The sequence below is a fragment of the Hippocampus zosterae genome, chromosome 12, assembly GCF_025434085.1.
Source record: "Hippocampus zosterae strain Florida chromosome 12, ASM2543408v3, whole genome shotgun sequence".
Classification (NCBI taxonomy): domain Eukaryota; kingdom Metazoa; phylum Chordata; class Actinopteri; order Syngnathiformes; family Syngnathidae; genus Hippocampus; species Hippocampus zosterae.
In genome coordinates this window covers 4,162,533-4,185,358 of record NC_067462.1, presented here as the reverse complement: position 1 = coordinate 4,185,358, position 22,826 = coordinate 4,162,533, and the positions used below count along the sequence as shown (strand labels likewise).

The following is a 22,826-nucleotide window of genomic DNA, read 5'->3' as shown; positions in this document are numbered from 1 at the left end:
TTTAGAGCACCCATTACCTGGATAGTGTTTTTTGTGAATACTGTTGTCCACTTGGTAGTTATAAAACTGCATAGTTGACTGCGCTCTCTGATAATCTCTCAGGGTGTGATCACGAATGGCCGGAGACGACATGGCGCTGGCGGCTTACAAGAGGAAGAAGAGCAGCCAGCGTGTGAGGGGGAGCGTTGCACGTTTACGGTGTGCGCCAAAAAGCAACACGGCCTACCAGGATGGTTGAGGGGGGACATCTGGATACTGTTGGTGGGCAGGGTGGGTTGCGACTTGAACCTGTCCCGCTCAAGGGTGGATACCGGTGTGAGGAAATGGTTTTGGGTCCATCCGTCCTGTTAGGAAATACAAATGGAGGACATTTTACGTCAAGCGCGTGTTTGTCCGGGTTGTTTAGTTGATTAAATTACGCCACGAATACACGAGTCTATAATGACATTGATACATTGATGTTGTTTTTTTTCTCACGGACGTCAAACATTCATTCATTCATCTTCCGAGCCGCTTGATCCTCACTAGGGTCGCGGGGGTGCGGTGCTGGAGCCTATCCCAGCCGTCTTCGGGCAGTAGGCGGGGGACACCCTCAATCGGTTGCCAGCCAATCGCAGGTCACACAGAAACGAACAACCATTCACACTCACACTCACAACTAGGGACAATTTGGAGTGTTCAATCAGCCTGCCACGCATGTTTTTTGGAATGTGGGAGGAAACCGGAGCACCCGGAGAAAACCCACGCAGGCCCGGGGAGAACATGCAAACTCCACACAGGAGCTGGAATGGAACCCGGTACCTCTGCACTGTGAAGCTGACGTGCTAACCACTGGACTACCGGGCCGCTGGAAGAAATTAGAAATTGGAAAATAGAAATTAAACAAGTTCTTACTTTCTTGTAGATGGCGCGTAGATCTCTGTACTGCCACAGCGTGTTAAGAACCTGAGCGGACGCCTTCACCACTTTCAGAGAAAATCTGCCAAAAAAACCCCAAACATTTTTAAAAAATCCTTTTCATACACTACTCCCAATTTTTTTTAATGTGTTCTGGCCGTTCCCTTACCGGCGTTTTGAGAAAAATCGTGCGCGCTTGCCCGGCCTTACCTGTCCCCTCTGCCTTTGGTGATGTTGACCAGCTTCTCGATGCCGCCCGTGTCCGCCAGGGCCTTGGCGTTCTCCATGTTCCTGCTGGTGACCTCGTGCAGGGTGCAACAGATGGCCGCCACCGTCTCGTCCGACAGCAAGGTGGTGTTTCCCCCGGGGAGGCGGTTGACCAGGTCCCTCATGGCGTATTTCCCTGACAGCGAGGACGGAGACGTGGCGCTAATATGTTGTGACGAGGCCTGATGCTCGGTTTGGTGTGTGGATTACAAGTGTGACAATCGATGACATTGATCATGGATGATTTTAGGCTTTGGTATCATGACGAGGATGTTTTTCAGATTAACTTTTAAAAGCAGGTGGTGGTTGTCCAGGTGTGCTACACTGGCTCCCTCTTGTGGTACAAACAGTGTAAATGTTGAAACTGTGCGTAAACGTTTTAAAATCCAGCACCGTATGTTTACATACATCGCGTATATTTGCAAATACTATTCAGTTGTATTTAACTTTGAAGTAGAAAGAATTTGCGCGAAATGTTTTTCAACAGTTGATGTGTCAACAATTTTGTTTTAATTTACAGTAGGTTTCGGCAATTAGGCAAAAAAAAAAATCATAATTATTTTAAGTGATATTCAAATTGCGGTTAATCAATAGTATTATTCTGGAACTGAGTGATTACTTGAAGGTAAATCCCTGCCGTAACTTCCAATGCTAATTCATGCTAGCTGGTCAATGGGATTTTCAATTGACTGCTAGCCATAAGCTAATGATGTTTCAAAAAAAAATCATAATTATTTTAAGTTATATTCAAATTGCGGTTAGTCAATAGTATTATTCCGGAACTGAGTGATTACTTGAAGGTAAATCCCTGCCGTAACTTCCAATGCGAATTCATGCTAGCTGGTCAATGGGATTTTCAATTGACTGCTAGCCATAAGCTAATGATGTTTCAAAAAAAAAAATTATAATTATTTTAAGTGATATTCAAATTGCGGTTAATCAATAGTATTATTCTGGAACTGAGTGATTACTTGAAGGTAAATCCATGCCGTAACTTCCAATGCTAATTCATGCTAAGCTGGTCAATGGGATTTTCAATTGACTGCTAGCCATAAGCTAATGATGTTTCAAAAAAAAAATCATAATTATTTTAAGTGATATTCAAATTGCGGTTAATCAATACTATTATTCTGGAACTGAGTGATTACTTGAAGGTAAATCCATGCCGTAACTTCCAATGCTAATTCATGCTAAGCTGGTCAATGGGATTTTCAATTGACTGCTAGCCATAAGCTAATGATGTTTCTAAAATTAAGTAGGTGTTGTGCGTCAATATACAATGCGTGTAAATCGTGAGAAGCCAACATTTAAATCACAATAATAGCCCGAACATACATTTGAACGTGCTTCTTACATAAGCGTTCATGTAGCAAAGTGACACATGTTGTGTTATTCAATCTGGAGTCAAATGTCAATGTTCGTCTACTATGGTGAGCCCCTTACCTATGAGCTCTTTGTTCCGCACATCCAATGCCATGTTTCTCAGCGCGGTGGCCACCGAACACACCACCCGGTCGTTGTCCATTCGCAGCAGCTCCACGAGGATGGGCAGGCCCTTTTCCTTACGCACTGCGGCGCGGATGTACCCTGCAAACTGCTCCGAAGACACGAGGAGTGAAACGGGCAAATTAGCAAAAATGAAAATGGATTTGGTGAGGTTCCCGACATGTAACCAAGCACGATTATCCCAGAGGAACTACCAAATTTTGAGATGGCGAGAGCTGAACCGAAATGTACCTTCCAGTTGCCTGCCGACAGGTTCTGAAGTGACCCGGCGGCGCCCTCTAGTGTGGAAGGATTGGAGCTCTCGGCGAGTAGTGTCAAGTAAGGCTTCACCACCGCAGGGTGCCAAAGCATCTCAGCGCCCGTGGGTGATTTCGAGAAGCCTGGGATGGGTCCCACTCCATCCCACTGAGGATAAAATGGCAGCACTTACTCGCAAAGTGACACTACAATACCCACAAAAATTCAGATTCATCCTGACGTTTCGCCCCCCGAACGTCATTCTGACTAGTCCACATTCTCTTTGCCGTCCTGCCACACTCACAGTGTCTTCCTGGGAGTTCTTTTTCTTCTTCTTCTTCTTCCTCCCCCAGCAGCTGGAGCTGATGTCCTTGCACGGCGACTCGCTTCCCAAAATGGCGTCCGCCTCCTGCGCCCCTATCAGGCGCGACGGGGGCAACTCCAGCTCCAGACGGTAGGACAAGTTCCTTAGTGTGCAAATGCAGTTCTCCACTATCTGATGCGGAGGCCACACGGAGACATTTGGTCAAAAGAACATCCGCATGCTTTGCGTGTTCCGACATTAAGCAGGAATTGTAACAACAAAGACTGTAAACAAACACTTTGGGGGAAAAAAACAACAGCTGTTTGGCTTACAGTGTGTGTCAGGCGATTTAAAAAATTCAAACCGAGATGTTTTCCTCTGTGCGACGCGTTGAGTGTGTGTACCTTGCTGTCAAAGTCTGAAGTGTTGACACAAGCTTTGATGACGTAGAGCAATGAGTCAACCAAACCCTCACAGGTTCGCATCTGCTTTCGGGCCTCCTCGCCAGCTGAGCTCAAGTTCCTGTTCAAAGAGCACACACACACACACACACACACACAAACACAAGCACACACACACATACGTTATGCGGGTGTGCAAACACACTAAATGACAGATCAGTGTGTGTCTGCTCCACTTGTGTAATCATTCCTGCACACCATCTATTATGGATGAAATGTGCGTGTGTGGCCTGAAACCATCCCCTCTTACCGTGAGTGCAGGCACACACACACACACACACACACACACACACACGAGGACGACAATCGGAGAAGAGCGAGAAAGCGTGACATCATCGTTTAAGCGTGATCCGACCATCAAAGCCACTAACACAAAACGTGGGTTGTATGCGGCGGTGTTCAGACGAAGAGTGGTGCCTTGAGATACGAGCGTAACGCTTGCAACTCAAAACCATTCAAGTCTCCATTCATCTTTCCCCACGAAAGTGAAGGAAAGTGCCATTAATAAGCACCAGCTTCCCCCGAGAAGTTTTGTAATTGGATTTGTAATGAGAAAAATAGCGTTATATAATATGTTACTTTTCAAAAATGCCCTAATGACACAACCGTAATCATAATGTCCAGAAATGACATCGTTCTTGCCACTATTTTTTATTTTTTTTTTTGCTTCAGTTCAATTCCTATGGTGCTGCTTTTACTAGTGTCCACGCTTTGGCCACCGGGGGGCAGTGTGCTACAGACGTCCGCAGTAAAAGCAGTAATATTAGTTGTACCTTGCAGGGGATAAAGAATATATGCCTGTAAGTATTATTACATGTTGCTCCACGCAACTCAATTTTATTTATATAGTAATTTAACAACCGCCAGATGAAAAAAAGTGTTGCATAAAAACAAAAAAAAATACTAATTGAACATCAGACATTTATTTTGTATCCAGTGCTCAAATATCCATTGCTTAAGGGGGGGTGTTTGTTTCCCAAGAGGCGATAGCATGAAGATAGCGGACTTTAGGGCAAAGTTATGTAGTTGTTCTTTTTGTTTTGTGTTTAGTATGACAATAAACCTTAACCGGCCGTGGCATTAAACATCTTACTGCCTGACAAACCGCTGCCAGTTGGGAAGTAAGTTGAGTTCACTGCTGCTTTTTCATGCTTATTCAATTGTCCTTACGTCTACTGAAGAACAGAGTGTGAGTACTTTGCAAGTTTTACTGTGTTTAAAACCTGCAAGCTTTTTTTCCACATCCAGTCAATTTGATTTGAAATTGTAAGTGACGCAAAACGACCACATGGAGGCGCTCGTGTGCCGAGCGTGTGCATCAGGTGGTTACCTCAAGCAACCTGTGGTGTTCCTCAGCACCAGCGACGAGTGAAATTTGAGCTTATGGTCCTCTTCGAAGGTGGAGCTGCTCCATCCCGAGTGGGGGATGATCACAGTGTTGGTCAGGGTGGTCAAGGCGTCGCGAATGATTGTCATCTTGACGGCGTCGCACGACGACAGGTTCCACAGCACCCCTGCGGAGACGGCGCAACGCAAACGGGGTCAAGTTGAAGGCTGGTTGGCAGTGACGGACTTAGGCTTCGGGGTATGTCAGTTGTCGGTTGCATTTCGGGTGGAGCCCGCAGAGAAGGCCTGACAATTTGGGGTTTTTAATAGCTGTGTGAAGTTGAGGGGGGTGGGGGGTAATGCAGGGGACCTTCAGTGGAAATTCTTAAAGGCCATAAATTGATTTTTTTTCAAACGTGCGTATAATAGCCGGCTCTCTGCAGAGCTTGTCCACCCATCAAAGTGTGAAATTAAACAATAATCTTTCGTGAGCGCTAAGAATGCCAGTGAGCGAGCCATTTGCCCTTTCCCTCCACTTTGATGTCAAAGTGGGGCGAATTTGCACAATGACCGCACCCGGCCCACCACAGAAATTGTTGGGTTTTCCGCATCAGCCTCAGCTAATGCGATCCTAACCAAGCCTTGTTGCCTGAACTTATGCTTGTCCACAAGGCTGGAACAATATCGTATCAAAACTCAAAACCGCAACACGCTAAGACACAAACATCTATTCCAGATCCAACGATATGAGCTAACATTGCTAGCATACTTAAAATCATAATAATTGTAAATAGTACTGCGATTTATCCATTTTGTGTTCATAATGCATTTAATTCCCATAAATTTCCCCAGTGTGGGACGAATAAAGGATATCTTATCTTATCTTATAATTATTAAATTACCATTTATTTATGTTTATTTATTTTATGTTTATTTATTTATGTTCATTTGAAAAGATTTCTTCAGCTAGCATACTACAGCATGGCATGACAAAGCTGCGGCTACCGCTAACGCTAATGCTAGTTAACACTTTCAGGGACTGCGGTTGCTAGAGTTGACAGCTTATCGTGTTATCAGGTGATAGCGTGCATGAAAAGGTTAAGCTAATGCTAATGCTAGTTAACACTTTCAGGGACGGCGGTTGCTAGAGTGGACAGCCTATCGTGTTATCAGGTGATAGATAGCGTGCATGAAAAGGTTAAATTACGTGAGAAGAGCGCAGCGGTAGAAACATGGCTAGCACATTTAACATCACTGAAATTGCGGTATGGGAGTATTTTAGCGACCCGAGAACAGAGATGGAACCCGCGTAGCGTGTAATATGTCTTCTATTGTAGAGCAGAGGTATGGAAACTATGGCTTGTGGGCCATTTATAGTCATTCACCATATTTTCATCAATTTCGTAAGGCCCCATGAGGGTGTTATAAATACCAAAATGGCCCCTGGTCGGAAAAGGGTTCCCCGCCCCTGACTGAAATCAGACATGCGCATTCATCTTCCACATCACAGCAAAATACCTTCAGCGAGGAAAAAGGGCATTGCTCCAACATATGAAATTTATCATAAATAATGAAAGTCTTTCAAAAACGATGCCCTCTTTCCACTCAATTCAAATGTCCTTTTTTTTTTCTTCTTCTCTTTTTGGTAGTCGCCACTGTTGCTCCTGCACAGTCCTTGGCAGCCTTTGATGCTGCATCTGTCAGGGATTAGCTAGTATGTGGCATGTTCTTCTAATTAGATGCTTCTCGCTGCCAGGCTTACGCTGCTGCGGCACGGCCTGACTTCTGCGGCGCGCCGGTAACATGAGAGAAATAAACGACGCGATAACAATATGACGACGCCAGACTATGTGAAAAGTCCGATTTAAATCATGTTTCTGTCTTCATGGGCAATCATTTTTCATGGGTTTACCCAGAACGCGGGCATCGCATTACCGTAACATCTGCTTTGTGCTAATTTACAATGAGGATTACGTGTAAGCTAGCGTTCAGCTTTCATTTGACAAAAATGTTCGGGTTGAACATTTTCGTGTGCAGTCAGCTGGAAGTAACGAACAGCTTGAAACACGCACGCCGCGCCTCTAATTTGGAGAACGTTAATCCATTAAAAGCCTTCAGTCCATGCTGAGGATTTCATCGTTTCATTTTTTTGACTAAAAACATCAAAGAGAAATGCAGACGTTCTCAAAAGTTCACATAGAGGATGTGCCTCGCCCCGGAGCTGGCGTGTTGTGTGCGAGTCCTGAAGAAAAATTGTTTTCAATGTATTTGCTCAGGATGTTTTGCTCAGTTGCATCTATTAAGCTTGGTTGGGATGCCATTGTCTCGTTCTGGTATTCTGTTGAGACCACTAAAGCAAGACCGGGAGCACTCAGACCTTAAAGACTGGTTCAGGGTTGGTGGGCTCCCCCGATAAAGCATCCGTTGAATCCAAAGTCTTCAGACTTTAGAAGGGACATCCCACTCAACGATATTCACATTCATGTCGAATCAAGAATTCTTACGCCGGGTCACTTTGACTCCACAAAACCGCTCGGCTTCACACCCACCCCACTGTCATGTGACCTTCAGTCAACGGACATGTTTGGGGACAGCATCCAAAATGTTACGGATGACTGACAATGCTGTCAGAAAGGAAGCAGGAAGCGACAATGCCAATAAATAATCTTTCGCACTTTCAAAATGTCGAGTCGTCCGTCTTCTTCTCTGCTCCGTGACATGTTCTTTGGTGGTTTGACCCACTTAAGAAAGACCAACTGCGTTTGTGCGTTTAACCTTTGATCAATGTTATGACACCGCGACCTGTAATGTGTCTAGTGAGCTCGAAGGGCGAGTTCAAAGGCGACAGATGCGGGCGCCGAGCTATGAACCGAAACAACTTGAAACTCGGTTTTGCCCATTGTTTTGCCGCTAATTTGTTGACTCGCTTCCTTTTACGAAAAAGTGGCTCACAACTGATTTGGGATTTGGCTTCTTTATCAATATGGCTTTATCAAGACAGAAAAGGCACACACACACACACACACACACACACACAATCCGCACGTAAAAGAGCCTTGCCTTGAGCATTCTGGGAGCGACGCCACAACTTTTTATCTTAAGACACAGACCTATTTATTTGAAGTCTGGCGTGAGCGAGCGACTCGTTGGCAGGTTGGAGATTATGCGCGGTTTAAAGCGAGTGCAAATGTCAACATTCGAGACAAATCCATTGTTTTCATCTGCAACACCGCTGACTGAATTTTTTCTCGAGCACTTGAACGTCTTCAAAGTTGTACTTCCCCCAAAACTACCTTTCAACTTTTGAATCCAGTGCCCCCCCCCCTCTAAAGTTATGGATGGATTTATCTCTAAAGTTTTAGGACAGTTCTGCGCGTTTAGGAGTATCAAAGGAGCAGTTTTCGGCCTTTCATGACAAACGACAGAGCTGTGATGTTTGACCTCAAGAGTGTGTTAAACCGCGACAGCTGAAAGAAGAGCGGGCAGGTAAAGACGCGGGCGGCTGTTCTGTGTCCGGGTAACGTGACCCCTGACCTGAAGCAGCGGGGTGGTCCGGTTTTACCCCTTTCAGGGACGGCGGTCACTAGAGTGGACAGCTTATCGGGTTACATGTTGTCATTGTTGGGGCATGAAAGGGTAAATGCTAATGAGGCTAAATGATCACCTGGACCCCCTCGGTGGAGTTGGAACTGGTTTTGGATGTCCCTCGACAGCAGCGGTTCATTTAGTTGAAGCGATCATTTTTAATGGATTTTCACCGTGTGCTTGCTTCACTTAAATAATGTACACTAAAAGGCATTCCGGCGCTGGTTTCAATTTAGCGGCAGTGATGTTATTTTTTGCTGAAGCTAAGAGGTGTTTGGTTTCTCACGTCAACCCCCGCCAACTAAATATACTACAGTACTGTGGGCTAGTCTGTCCTTTTTTTCTTTTTTTTTTTATTAATCTCGGAAAAAAAAAACATAACCATTGGAGTCGTAACCCGAAACAGTTGGAACTTGGGCTAAAGCTGAGCAAAAACAGCTGAATCAACCACCTGGGAGCCAAACGGCTTGGCTTGCTCATTTCTGCTCCACCCTCATCCCAAACAGTGCGGATTTGCGGCACGTTTGCCGGGCTCGGATGACAAACAAAAGCGAGACGCGTACAAGCCGCTGCTGTCGGTAGTGTCAACATAAAAAAATATATATATAATTAAACAAGAAGACGTGTGTGCAACAGTAAAAACATGAATCCTATTTGCTCTGAATGAAATATTTGTGAAACAATTATGGTGAAAAAAAAACCGTTCCAACTCCAAAACCTGTATAATGTTTTGTCCTTTGTGTGTGTGTATTTTGACCAAAGAAATCCATTCCATTCCGAACCGCTTGATCCTCACTAGGGTCGCGTGGGGGTGCTGGAGCCTATCCCAGCCGTCTTCGGGCAGTAGGCGGGGGACACCCTGAATCGGTTGCCAGCCAGTCGCAGCCAAAGAAAGTCAAAGACATTTTTTTATGTAGGCGACTGGGAACGAATTCCCCCCCCCCCACCCCCAAAAAAAAGCACACTCACAGTCATATGTCTCTTTTAAATCAAATGCAATCAAGGTCCTGCCAGCTCTTGCGCAATCACGACAGACATCCGTCAATCTCATCGTGCATGCAAACAAACAGCACAGAATCCGAACGAATTGACCGAAAAACGAAGACTTGCCGGCTCACCTGTGACGAGCTCCCGCACCTCGGCGTCGACGCTCTTCCTCAGCAGTCGGAGCAGAGCCGGGATGCCTCCGGCGTTCCTCAGCGCGATCTTGTTTTCGTCCATCACTTTGCCATACACGAGGTTCCTCAGAGCCCCGCAGGAGTTCCGCTGGACCTCGAGGACTTTGTGGTCCAGCAGGTTGACCAGATGCTTGACGCCGCCGAGCCGACACACCTGCAGGGAGAGCGACCGACATACGGATACTGTGAAGCGCAGAACTATCAGCGGTTATTACATTGTAATAACCGCTGATATCATTCTTTCGTCTTTCTAATCATTTCTATTTGTCAGCATCAGCAGCATTGGCCCATTTGAACAAATATTGTCAACACAAGTGTTTCTATAGCCAATCAGATTTATTTAGCTGTCCGACAAGCGAGTCGGCATTTTTCTGTCCCCTGATTGGTTGGTCAAGGCAAGGTAAGCTGAACTACCAAAAAACGTCTGCCCATCGGGATTCGCTCGTAATGTACGTGGCATTGTTGTGTTCAGTTACATTGCACTCTTGGATGGTGTTGGTGGTCCCGAAATTGTGACGTGATCGTGGTGGTATGTGGAGAGAAGGGGTGGGGGGCGGGAGAATTAAGTCAGGTACCTAATGCGCGCCTGACCTTGAGAATCAATCATACTCCTATTATAAATTAAATATTCCATGTAAAAGCCTAATATTATGTGGGTCAGTAAAAGAACGCTTTCAAACCTGAAGATGAAAATGTATTGAATATGCTGGGGAGGGGGTGTGGGGGGGGAATCAAAAACACATTTAATTAAATGGTGTGACTCATCGGTGACATTTCTGAAAGTATAGCGGTAAGAATGATTTTCTGCGCACTGCCAATAAAGCAAAAAAATCTGCCAAATGCCTTAAAAGACAAACTCAAGGTGGGCTACATCCGGCATGCGCGTGATTTTTCTGGACTCTGAAAGCAAAAATGTGACTGCCTCGTTTGCTAGCCACACGTCTAGTCTGCAAACATACACAGTGCAGCTCAGCTTCTTGTAAGCGGACGTCATGGCTCGCAATATGTAAAAAAATAACCCCCCCCCCCCCCCAAAAAAGAAAAATCTTGTTCCAATGAGCGGCGTGCCTTGTATTTGTAACGCGCCGATCTTGCCATAGTTTGTTTCGCTGGCCATAAGTGCTTACCTCGGTTTTAATTCGGTTATCGCCAAAGCAGAGGTGCTGAAGGTACGCGGCTGCGTTGGCCTGCACGGAGGGGAAGTGGTGCTGCAGCATGTGAATCACCTCGGTCAGTTCCGGGTCCCGCCATGCAAACTCCCTGTAAAAAAAAACAAAAAAAAAAAATTGATGCGTAACAGCAAAATAATAATTCATTCATTCATTCATTCATCTTCCAAGCCGCTCGATCCTCACTAGGGTCGCGGGGGGAGCTGGAGCCTATCCCAGCCGTCTTCGGGCAGTAGGCAGGGGACACCCTGAATCGGTTGCCAGCCAATCGCAGGGCACACAGAAACGAACAACCATTCGCACTCACACTCACACCTAGGGACAATTTAAAGTGTTCAATCAGCCTGCCACGCATGTTTTTGGAATGTGGGAGGAAACCGGAGCACCCGGAGAAAACCCACGCAGGCCCGGGGAGAACATGCAAACTCCACACAGGGAGGCCGGAGCTGGAATCGAACCCGGTACCTCTGCACTGTGAAGCCGACGTGCTAACCACTGGGCTACCGGGCCGCCGCAAAATAATAATAATAATAATAATAATAATAATAATAATAATAATAATAATAATAATAATAAAAAAACAGACCCTGGACGGAGAGAATCCTGTTTGTTCAAACACAAACAAACTAAGATTTAATAAATAAATAAATGCATAAAAACTCAAAGCAGATTTTGTATCTTACTGTGTGTAATAAGAGAGAGAGAGAGAGAGAGAGAGAGAGAGAGAGAGAGAGAGAGAGACCGCCCTACACTTCAATGCGATGTAAAAACGCTGCCAACCGCGCCAAGTAAAACGGTGGTGAGCTGCGCAGGATATCCATGCAGCGGAAAAGCAGCCGCTCTACCCGAATATGTCATTACACTGACAAATCAGAAACTTTGAAAAGCAGGAGCAGGGCCTACCTGGGGTCCTTCTGGATGCTGTCTATTGATGGCGAGCGGGTGGGATCGTCGATAATAGCAGCCTGCCGACTGTAATTGGAATCGCACGGCCGGTACTGCGCCGAGCGATAGGGATCCGCATAGGTGGCGGCTGTGTTAAGAGCCAAGTTGTTTCTTTGGTAGGTCATGGCACTGGGCGTCCGCTGGAGACTCCCCACACCTGAGGCCAAAAAAGCAAAGCCCTCAGAAATAAAATCCAAACGGTCCGCGCGCACAAACGGACAAATCCTGGTGAGATTGGCTGCATTCGGAGGTTTGGGTTAAAAACGCCAAGAGCAAACGGAAACTACAAAGACGTAGCCGCTCTGGCAGACGTGGCAGATTCTCAATTCTGGAACCAATTCATGTTACGGATAAAACACAGCTCCCATGGTTTCGCCCCCCCCAAAAAAAGAAAAAAAAAGACTCCTCTTCTTCAAAAGGCCCGCTTGCTCGTTGCTTTGTTTGAACAAGATTGCATTTAGCCAGGAGGGCTTCGACTGCTTTCGGGGGGTGGAAACCAAAAATCAACCTGCGTGAGGATCTGCAAATCCTCTCCTCTGCTCCTTTCCGCTGCCCTGTGCCACCGTATGCTGATAAGTTAATCTTGCCAAACACAGCAGAGTGGCAACGTTAAGCCGAGACCTGCCCGAAATAGCTAGCGTGGATACCCACGCGCAAAGAAGGGAGTGTCTTAGGACATGCCGAGTGGACGCTTATGCCTCCAGACAAAGTTCTTTCATTCCCTAAAAGTGATACCATGACTTCATTTTTTTTTTCCATACAATGGGACCTAGCGGTACCCAAAACATTGTTTGAAGGGAACAAAGTACAAATACTTTGTTGCCATATCTTTTGTTCAGGTGTAGGTCAGGGAAGATGTTATAACGTCGCTTGCGGAATTAGCAACATTCTTGTATCGCCTTGACATTGTAAAAAAATATTAACTTCAACCAAGCTTAGAGTAACACTCGCAATACTAATCAGTCATGCTAACCACATAGCAGTCTTGGCTAGCGTCAAATTGTTGACACTGCTGATGCTAGCTGAGTATTGCTAGCATTATTTTGGCGAACTGTGAAGTGAAGATACATTTGAATATTGCCAGGGTTATCGCCTGGGGGATTTGAAAACAGCAAACTCCCCCTTTAAAATAAGACAAAATAAGAATATTCATTGGCTTTTGAGGCAGCCATCAAAACACACGTTTTCAACATGGCTTTTCACCAATACGATACAAAGCGACCTTGTTTTTTTTTTAAGGCTTTATGTAAATTCATTCATTCATTCATTCATCTTCCTAACCGCTTGATCCTCACTAGGGTCGCGGGGGGTGCTGGAGCCTATCCCAGCCGTCTCCGGGCAGTAGGCGGGGGACACCCTGAATCGGTTGCCAGCCAATCGCAGGGCACACAGAGACGAACAACCATTCGCACTCACACTCACACTCACACCGAGGGACAATTTAGAGTGCGCAATCAGCCTGCCATGCATGTTTTTGGAATGTGGGAGGAAACCGGAGCACCCGGAGAAAACCCACGCAGGCCCGGGGAGAACATGCAAACTCCACACAGGGAGGCCGTAGCTGGAATCGAACCCGGTACCTCTGCACTGTGAAGCCCACGTGCTAACCACTGGACTACCGGGCCGCCCGCTTTATGTAAATTCAAAAATTAATATTATTTGAAATGTGTACTTTATTTTATCATCTTACACTCACGTACTTTTACCTAAATACAGAGTGTGAGTACTTGGGCACATAAATGAGCTGTCGGCCTCCCGCACTCGTGTTGCGGCAGTCAGATCTCCATCGACTTTGAGCATTTCCTCTCTCCAAATCCCTCCTTCCTATCAGAAGCCAACGTGTTACTGTAAATCGCTGCTCCAAAAAACACAATTTCCACACATGGCTGCTCTTGCGTAAGGCCAATGTACCAAATGATTAGTATAAACATAGTGTGCCCAAAATGCAATTTTAGACTCACTATTTTTGATTTAAGCTCACATTTATTTTTCAGTAAAGGATCAATATCTATAAAAAGTGCCCATTTGAGGCACACAGAGAAAACTCACATCGTATAAATCATTGGAAAAAAAAAAGGCGAGGCAATATAGCCTTAAAAATTGATATATATTATATATAGGCAGGTCTTTTTTTTAATAAAAATAAATCATTTAAGCAAAAAGCTTATTTTTACTTTCGTACCCCCCTGGGCTTATTTGAAAAAAATGACAATGACATTTAAAACAGGTTTTGAAGCGGAATATTATATATATTATATATAATATATTTTGTGATAAATGGACAGCTGTGTAGCTTCAGTGCAAACGTTTTCGTGCAAATGAATTTCTGCAGCTAGTCATTTTATTTGCTGAATCACTCACGGCTCTAAGACCTTTGAAAAAAACGATTCAGAAAAATGAAGTAACTGTCGTTTGGAGGGTGGAACGGATTAATAGCATTTCCATTCATTTTAACTGGAAAAGAGGCTTTGATATGTTTTGACTTCCAACTCATATCTCTAGGCACCACTGAATGTGCGTAAACAAGCAGTCACCTGGTCACTATACAATTTTCTCGCACAGCCACTATGAAAATTAGGTAATGGGCGCCTTTATGGCAGCGGGACATAACAATAGCTGCCTGGTTTGCCTCAGCTGAGCCTTTTGTGCCCTGTGCCGAAGGCAGTGAACGCGAGAATGGATAGACAGCAAGGGACAGAAATAATGAGAGGCAAATTTGGGGTGCTAAAGGGCAGACAGGCAGAGATATTGTGTTCCTCAAAAACAATGCACCTCGAATCTACGGACACCGTCAACGCTTGCCTGCAAAAATGTAGCATGACAATTTTCATGTATCAAACCTGAGGCGCTCCTGCAGATGGTGCCCTGTTGCGTGTGGCCCGGGCTGAGATACAATGGGGCTTGGAACATGCGGTCCTCAAAGATGGGCGCAATGCGACGCTCCGGGGATATGGTGGACCTCAAGTCCTGGGCCAACTGACTGTGTTGACTGGCATATGTGCTCCGCATGCCTGCAAATACAAGAGAATGGTTGGAATGAGATTACATTTAATGGTGATGAGATTTGATTTGCTTTCACCCAAAAAAATCAACAACAAAAAAAACAAAACAAAAGAGCAAAGTAGGTATTTAAAGTTCTCACATGGGCGGCGTCCGGTACCCTGTGAAGCCCACAGGACCGGGATACAGTTGTCGATTAAACGCTCATTGAACATTTCATCAGCCTCCGTGTGCCTCGTGGGTCTACTCCTACTTTACGACAAATCGACCATTTCATCGTGCGCAGCAAACAGAACTATGCGGTTTCCTGTCATTTCGTTTTAGATACACACAGGACGGAAGAGTACTTGTGTCCCGCTGTCAAGGGAAAAAAAAGAATAATGCGGTACTACTGGCGGGGAAAAGTAATAATATTGAGACAATTAAAGGGAACAGTATATGGATGTCACTCCAAGCTAAGGTTTACTGTAAAATCAAGCATGAAAAATAGTTTCACCTTGTCAGGCCTACTAGCTTAATGCTAACACACAATGCAAAACACCATAGAGGGGCTACGGAAACTAGCATCGATGTATCCATAATCCTAAACCTTTAAGTAACTTCTAACTTTGTGTTAAAGTGTAAAAAGAAAAAGGCAAAAATCGGCCCCAAAAACTTTTTGTCCATTTTAAAAGTGGCATTATTGTGTATACTGTATTACACGAGAGAGAAAGAAAGTGGGGGGAAGGAGGCGGGTTAATGAGTTGGCACCACCCGAGAAGTCTCTCGTGTGAAGCCACAAGACGTTTGGCGGACTGAAGGAGAAGGACGTGCTCTCTCCCAGACAAATGCAGATCCCCCTCCACCCCCTCCCCAAGGCTCCCCCCAGCATCAAAGCACACAGTATACAGACATTTTGAAAACATGCATCTTTGGTGCCTTCTACACTAGAACGGATGGTAGCCTTGCAGGCTTGTGTAAACAGCGTGCGCAAATAGCAGAAACACTGCGCCGAGCGCCGCCGTCTCGCCGACGATGAATGGCTCGCATTCCGCGTGTACTCGAGTCATTTAATTCTGAATCCTCTCAAGAGTGGCTTTTTACAAATTACACTCGGTGCTCGGCGGCGTGTCCTGCCGCACGCCTGCTTGACAAAAACAGACGCTCAAATAAAGGCGTGCAAGTGCATTCCTCGTCAGCAGGACGAGGAGGTATGATTTGTTCAACCGTGAACAATGAAGCGTCAAAGAGCGCAGGCTAGTTTCGGCACTTCAAAAATTATTTAAAAATAGCACCCACAGGTGTGGAATGACAAACAGTAGGTTTCGGTATGATTAATCTGTTATTGTTTATTTTAATATCGATTAATTATATCGATTAATTAATCGCTCGTGTTAATACATGGGAAGAGGATCTTGAAAAAATGATATATTGAGACGGGGAGGGGGGGAATCATCAGCGGCTTAAAATGATGCTGGTCAGTTCTTAACTGGAACACCTAAGTGGGAGCACATACTTCATACGGTTAGTGTGTCTCTCCTTTCCCACATACAAGGGCATCGGAGCAAAGCGGAGCAGGGAGTATTGTTATAGCATTTTTTCATTCACAGAAGCAGAAGATGGAAGATGCCAGGTGGAAGGAAGTCATGGGAAGGGGAAATTTTGAGAAACCAACCAAAGCATCCTCTGCCTTGACAGTGACTGGAAATGACCAAAAGGCGGACGAAAGACTTGTGACGCACGACTACGCTTGAGCCAAGGGTCCTAAGTCGAATGAATGTGAAAAGTTAACGGCGCAGGCACGGAGAGGAACTGTGAGGCCCCAGTTCACTCCATCCTGATTTGTCAGATGGCTGAACAGCTGTGGGGAGCGGCACAATTTGCCGAGCAGCCGACATCGGCGGCCTCTGGAAGCAGTTGTGTGCGAGAAAAGGGCAAAATCACAACCTGATTAAATGACACATTTTTCTAAAATAATGACTATATTCTGGACAAATTTGCTAAATTTCAACCTATATTAAGACCTCATCCTTTATTATTACTACTAATAACATTGTTATTATTAATTGCTTTTTTTCAAACGCTCCAAAAATAAATGAGTTGAGTTGGGTTGAGTCGTAAAATTAAGAGTAGTGTCTTCAAAGTATGAACTTATCATTGCAAAATGAAATTGAGAAGTTTGACCCAGGAATGAAACTTCTACCTGACTTCCAATGAGGGAAAAAAAAGGTATCGTCTGAAAGTGTTCAGCCCCCAAGGAACAACGGTACAATATCCACCGTGAAGGCATGCGGCTGAAAATAATGACGACATCCCGACCTTTCGCAAGTTGTGGTCAAAAGTGCAGAAATGGAGTTGGGGAATGAGACGTGTACGCACAGGGCCACGACGGAAAACCATGCACATATGCGGCGACAGCAGCAGGCACAACGCTCACACAGTCGCACACAAACGAGGATGGGGGTGGGGGGGGTGTTCACCTTGAATGTCATCATCCACCAGAGCGTCTGAAGATATCCCCAGGCAGCACAAAGTCAAGCACATAGTCAGTTCACCTTACAGCATCAGGATTGCAGCAAAAAAAAAAAAAAAAAAAAAAAACAAACCCCAAAACAAAAAACTTGCTTGACAGCATAACACATGCTTGGTGATAACTGTGGTTTTCCTGTTTGCTTTTGTCAGTAAAATAACTATGAGGCACAATGGGAATACATTTTTCATATTGAGAAATATTCTGCCAGCGATATCGTGCTACAGTGGTGCTAACAGAAGCAGCAAAACGGGGGACAGAAAATATAAAGATAACCGGCATATATTCTTTATCCTCTGAGAAAAACAACAACTACATACATTCTTGCTGCTGGAGGCTGTAAATTTCCCCATTGTGGGACGAATAAAGGATATATATATATATATAAGCATATGTTTATATTATACTGCCCCCTGGTGGCCAAGGCGCATACACCTGAAGTAGCCACACAATATAGGAAAGGATGAAATCATGATGCACTGTTTAATGCTCGATTTAATCGTCTTAGGACTGCACGATTTTATGAAATATTATCCCGGAGAGTGCTATTTTTCTCGTTAAAAATTTTTTGGGGAGCGATTCATGGGTAGCTGGATTAAATTATTTCCAGAAATTTCAATGGGGAAGTATGACTTCAGAAACAAGTGTTTTGAGTCATGAGCCTGGCCACGGAATGAATTTCACTCGTGTCTGAAGAACGTTTCAGACATATGAAAACTTCTTCTTCTTCTTCTTCTTCTTTTTTAATCACTTTGGCAAGTCCGAACTTTGAGTTTTACGCTTTGAGTGTAGCATCACAGATAACTCCAGTAATATTGGTAGTTCCCATGTATGCACCTAAAAAATTCATAGATCACAGAAAATTCAGAACGCACTGTAAGTTATTCTTATTCATCACGTGTATTGTTTCTAAAGAAACGCCATATTGCCCCAAAAATATCACCTTAAAAATACGCCCAAATTAATATTTTTATACCAGGCAGAGTAAGACAAAATTAAAAATTGAAACCTAACTTGCCCTTTAATTGTCTTCCACCGCATGATGACATGCAAAGTTGGCTGTTCTGACAAGATTTAAAAAAAAAAAAAAAAAAAAAAAAACATGCACGGCCTCATTTGGACTGTTTTTTTCCATTCTTTCTTTCGCCCCAAAAGTAACTTGCAGTCTACACAAGGCCTAGCTCATGGTTATGCTATTCTCTTGCGGGAACATTTTTGGCTGCGTTCCAGTACAACCACTGCCACCGCCTCAGATTATGGGTTGACTGCAAAAAGCCTTCGGCAACATTCAGAAAAATACATAAACAGGCGGCACCTGGACTTTTCAAGTCGCCCGACTTAAAAAACAAAAATAAAACCAACAAAATAATTAAAAGACAGCCAAAAATGTGGCGGCAGGTTAATTTTAAGACATTTACTGAAATTCGGTGTAAAACAAAACAGAAAACAGAGGAAACGTACACATAACTTAATGCTAACACACAACGCCAAACGCCATTGTTAACTGAACTCACTTTGAGGTTGTGGTAGTTGTAAAAATTTGAAGCAACTAAGAGTTGAACAGCAATGGCAGCGCAACACAGGAAGACAGACAATATTCACCGGCATATATTCTTTCTCCTCTGTGGAAAAACAACTATATTACAAGCGCTTGCTAAGCCACTTACTGTAGATGTTGTCTTCTTTGTTATTTATATATATATTATACTGCCCCCTGTTGGTTAAGGCACACACACCAGAAGGAGTGGCGCAATGTCCATTGATTTAAAGCATGAAATGATGACCTACCAACTGTTTCATTCTTTGCATTCTGTTAAATTATGTTCTTAGCATGTTTTGTACTGACTTTTAATACTGTTCAATGCTCGGTTACCGATTAAACTCATAAATCAAGCGCACTACTCACTGTAATTGTCCAAATGTTAGATAAAGCCTTTCCTACTGTGTACAAACGGGATGTTATGCAATATCCTGTTATGACGGCATTTTTGGGTTTCTATAAATCTATAAACAAATATAAGATATGACATTCCTTGAAGTCCTATCTGCAAGTCTTGTAAGCGGCACAATGACTACACAGTGATTCACACGGCGACTTTGCCACAGGCAGCAAGGACAAACACAGAAGAATATGGCCGTACAAATCACGATTTGTCCCGTGTTATTCTTTTGTCACTGACTATGTGCATGTTGGACAAGTCAGCAGACATGTCGGCCAGTGTTGGGCAAAGTATGGCTTGACTGACACGTATTTATAGCCTCATAGCCACGTAGCCCAAGTCATAATAACGAGGCAAAAACACACATTTAATAAACAAGAAAGATATACGGGTGGCTAAAAAAGACAAAAAAATTGCACTACATGCGAGAAAACCATATCGTCTTAAAATGATGACTCTTAAAATTATTTATTTAGATATTATTTTCTCAGAAGTTTTTTTTTCTAGTAATGTTACGAGTTTTTCCACGTAATATTAGTCGTTTCACAACGTTAGCAAAACAAACCAAAAAAAAAGGAATACAAAGAAGCGCGCATGCGTTTTATACCTGCGAGGCTGTCGGGCCGCATCCTCTTGTCGTAAACGTCGTACCCCTGCGGCCCGTAGGCGTCGGCATTGTGGATGACGGAGCGGGGCAGAGTGGAGCTGTAGTGCTGGGGAACGGCCACCATGCTCGCTCGCGCCGGAGACGCGTGATTGGGCTGCTTGCTCATCTGACAGTTGTCCGTCAGAGTCAGCGGCGAGCCCATGCGGCCCGACGACGAACCCAACGATGCCTGGTAGGGCGACGTGGTGCGGCTGGTGCTTCCCGGTCTGGAGTTGGCGGAACCCACCCGTCGCAGGGCGGCGGGGGAATTTTTCTGAGTGGTGAGGGGCGAGCCGCCGGTGCGCTGGGCGGGGGAGGGCAAGGTGGTGGAGAAGATGCAGGAGAGGGGTTTGGGTTCCGTGACGATGGGCGAGCAGTAGCCGCTGCCGGCCGAGGCGTGCAGGGAGCCGTGCGAGGGCGACGTGCTGCTGACGTGGGACGGGGAGTGAGAGCGAGAAGGCACTGAGCTGACTCTCCGTATTTCACGGCCGGGCACTACTCCGCTGACTGATGGCACCTAAATGACGACCAAAACACATTTTCCATTCGTAGGGAAGAATTTAATTCTTTTGAATTGAATTAACCTTTGCACTAACACTGTAGTGTGATCATATGACGTGTCAAATGAAAAGATGGTCCTTAGTAAAACTTGTACAGTGAAACTCCTCTACAATGAAATCATGTTCGCAGCAAGAAATTTTTCACAACAGGGGGCTTTTCACTGTAGCAAATTTGATTTCAGATGTAAACACACACACACACACACACACACACACACACGCACACACACACACACACACCATGTGTGTAGTCTTTACTTTCATTCCAATACGTAGTGCATAAATGACACTTATTTGACACTTCATATCGCCAGTGTAGAAAGAAAAAAACAACCAGCATTCACTTTCACTTACATCAATTTCCTGCATAATGTCTTATACTTTTCTTCCTCCATCTTTCATTTTTATTCATTTTATCGTGTCTTCAAGCGTGCATGCTTGGTCTTCAAAGCTCCGTTTCGTAGCCATTTTAGCAATGTAACGTTTGTGCTACGTCTGAAACTAACAATAACAAATACTTCCTGCACATGTGTAAACCAGTGTGGTGGTTGCTTTTGCCGTTTCCGAGCAAATCAGTAGAGGTCGCTGCGGCATGCTTGGACTGGACTTTTGCGGAAGGCTTGTTTTCATTGTAGTCAATCTCGTCGCGACGCAAGAGCAGAGATTTTGTATAACGGAACAGGGGGACATTTCGTCGTAGGGGGAGCAGAAAAGTGGGAATGGCTTTCAGGCATGAAAGTTTTTTTGACACTAGGGGGTATTTCATCAACAGGTTTCGTTGTAGAGGAGTTTCACGGTATTGCTACCAAACATTGTGAAAAGGTGTCAAATGTAAGTTACGGCGAGGAAGTCGTGACAAGAATGCAACCACACCTCTACTGAGGCTTGCCCCTCCGCCATGGCGATCTTGACGGGGGTGCTTGTGCTTATGCTTGTACCCGCGCCGGGGAAGGAGTGCTGCATCCTCAGCTCGGATTTGACCACCGTCTGGCCGACGTGGTAACCGCCGGTCGCATCCTGGTAGCCGCTGTCCGAGTACGAATTCATCTGATTTGAACTACGTGAGTTCCCCGTGGACCCTGAAAGCAGAAAGTAGCATCGATTCTTTGAGAAGAGTCGTGACCTACACCTGTAGGAGAGTGATTAATGACATGCGTCCCAGCAGGAGGACGGCCATCGCCTCACTGATGTGTCTTTCGACATCCCGTGGATATTTGTGGGTCATTTTCACCGAATTAGATCAATACGGGTGAAATATATTCACCCATATTGAAATATATTCCCATATTCCAGGTAGGTGTGGAACAGATCGAGCGTGACAAAAGTGGGGTTCACGGGAGTAGGAAGGCAAACCCCCGAGGAAAAGCAACTGCAGGAGAGAGAGAGAGAGAGAGAAGGCAATAACGGAGCCTCACTTTCACGGCGGCAGGAGTGCTCCGGGGAGCGCGTAGACAACCGCTCCGACTCAATCCTGATGCGGTAGCTTGGCGACCGGGAGCTGCCGGCGAGCCGTGACTGGGGGTCCCCTGGGGTGGGGGCGTCTGGGAGAGACACAGTCAAAGAGGAATCCGTTTGACTTCAGACTCCAATTACTCATTGAGCCGATGGGGACTTTATTATCAGCGAGCCTCCTCTTTTAATTTCTGCAACATTAGCTTCATAATCATGCGCAGTTCGGCTTATGTATTTTACGGCGCTGTGCATTTTATTGTGTCGCTTAAACGGGCTGCCTCTCTTTTTCCCCTCGCATACATTCACCAAGGGCCAATATGTTTTGCCCATAATCACAAATCATCACTACTCATTCATTCATTCATCTTCCGAACCGCTTGATCCTCACTAGCCTATCCCCAGCTGTCTCCGGGCAGTAGGTGGGGGACACCCTGAATTGGTCGCCAGCCAATCGCAGGGCACACAGAAACGAACAACCATTCGCACTCACACTCACACCTAGGGACAATTTAGAGTGTTCAATCAGCCTGCCACGCATGTTTTTGGAATGTGGGAGGAAACCGGAGCACCCGGAGAAAACCCACGCAGGCCCGGGGAGAACATGCAAACTCCACACAGGGAGGCCGGAGCTGGAATCGAACCCGGTACCTCTGCACTGTGAAGCCGACGAGCTAACCACTGGACTACCGGGCCGCCCCATTCATGTGTTTGTATATTGTGGATCATTTTTCCGATCCGCTTAATCCTCACAAGGGTCGCGGGGGGGTGCTGGAGCCTATCCCAACTGTCTTCGGGCAGTAGGCGGGGGACACCCTGAATCAGTTGCCAGCCAATCGCAGGGCAC

At 45.3% G+C, this 22,826-nt stretch overlaps 2 protein-coding genes across 6 annotated transcripts in view; one reads left to right on the top strand and one right to left on the bottom strand.

Annotated features, from left to right (window-relative positions):
• The window catches only part of LOC127611882 (plakophilin-4-like), a 58,321-nt gene that overhangs the window by 3,452 nt on the left and 32,043 nt on the right, over positions 1-22,826 (bottom strand). For 3 of the 5 annotated variants that reach the window (XM_052082669.1, XM_052082667.1, XM_052082672.1), the window contains 17 exons: positions 21,946-22,071; positions 21,404-21,609; positions 19,932-20,487; positions 17,335-17,361; positions 14,716-14,886; positions 11,834-12,032; positions 10,889-11,021; positions 9,702-9,915; positions 5,003-5,186; positions 3,616-3,733; positions 3,212-3,403; positions 2,902-3,075; positions 2,608-2,758; positions 1,108-1,300; positions 895-979; positions 227-344; positions 18-143 (listed from right to left, as the gene is read on the bottom strand). In XM_052082669.1, the coding sequence (XP_051938629.1) occupies positions 18-143; positions 227-344; positions 895-979; positions 1,108-1,300; positions 2,608-2,758; positions 2,902-3,075; positions 3,212-3,403; positions 3,616-3,733; positions 5,003-5,186; positions 9,702-9,915; positions 10,889-11,021; positions 11,834-12,032; positions 14,716-14,886; positions 17,335-17,361; positions 19,932-20,487; positions 21,404-21,609; positions 21,946-22,071 (2,973 nt within the window). The remainder of the gene's footprint in view (positions 1-17; positions 144-226; positions 345-894; positions 980-1,107; positions 1,301-2,607; positions 2,759-2,901; positions 3,076-3,211; positions 3,404-3,615; positions 3,734-5,002; positions 5,187-9,701; positions 9,916-10,888; positions 11,022-11,833; positions 12,033-14,715; positions 14,887-17,334; positions 17,362-19,931; positions 20,488-21,403; positions 21,610-21,945; positions 22,072-22,826) is intronic. The other 2 variants (XM_052082670.1, XM_052082671.1) reach the window with 2 other exon arrangements.
• Positions 1-22,826, top strand: part of cd302 (CD302 molecule) — a 128,276-nt gene that overhangs the window by 87,039 nt on the left and 18,411 nt on the right. The gene's annotated exons all lie outside the window — the stretch shown is intronic.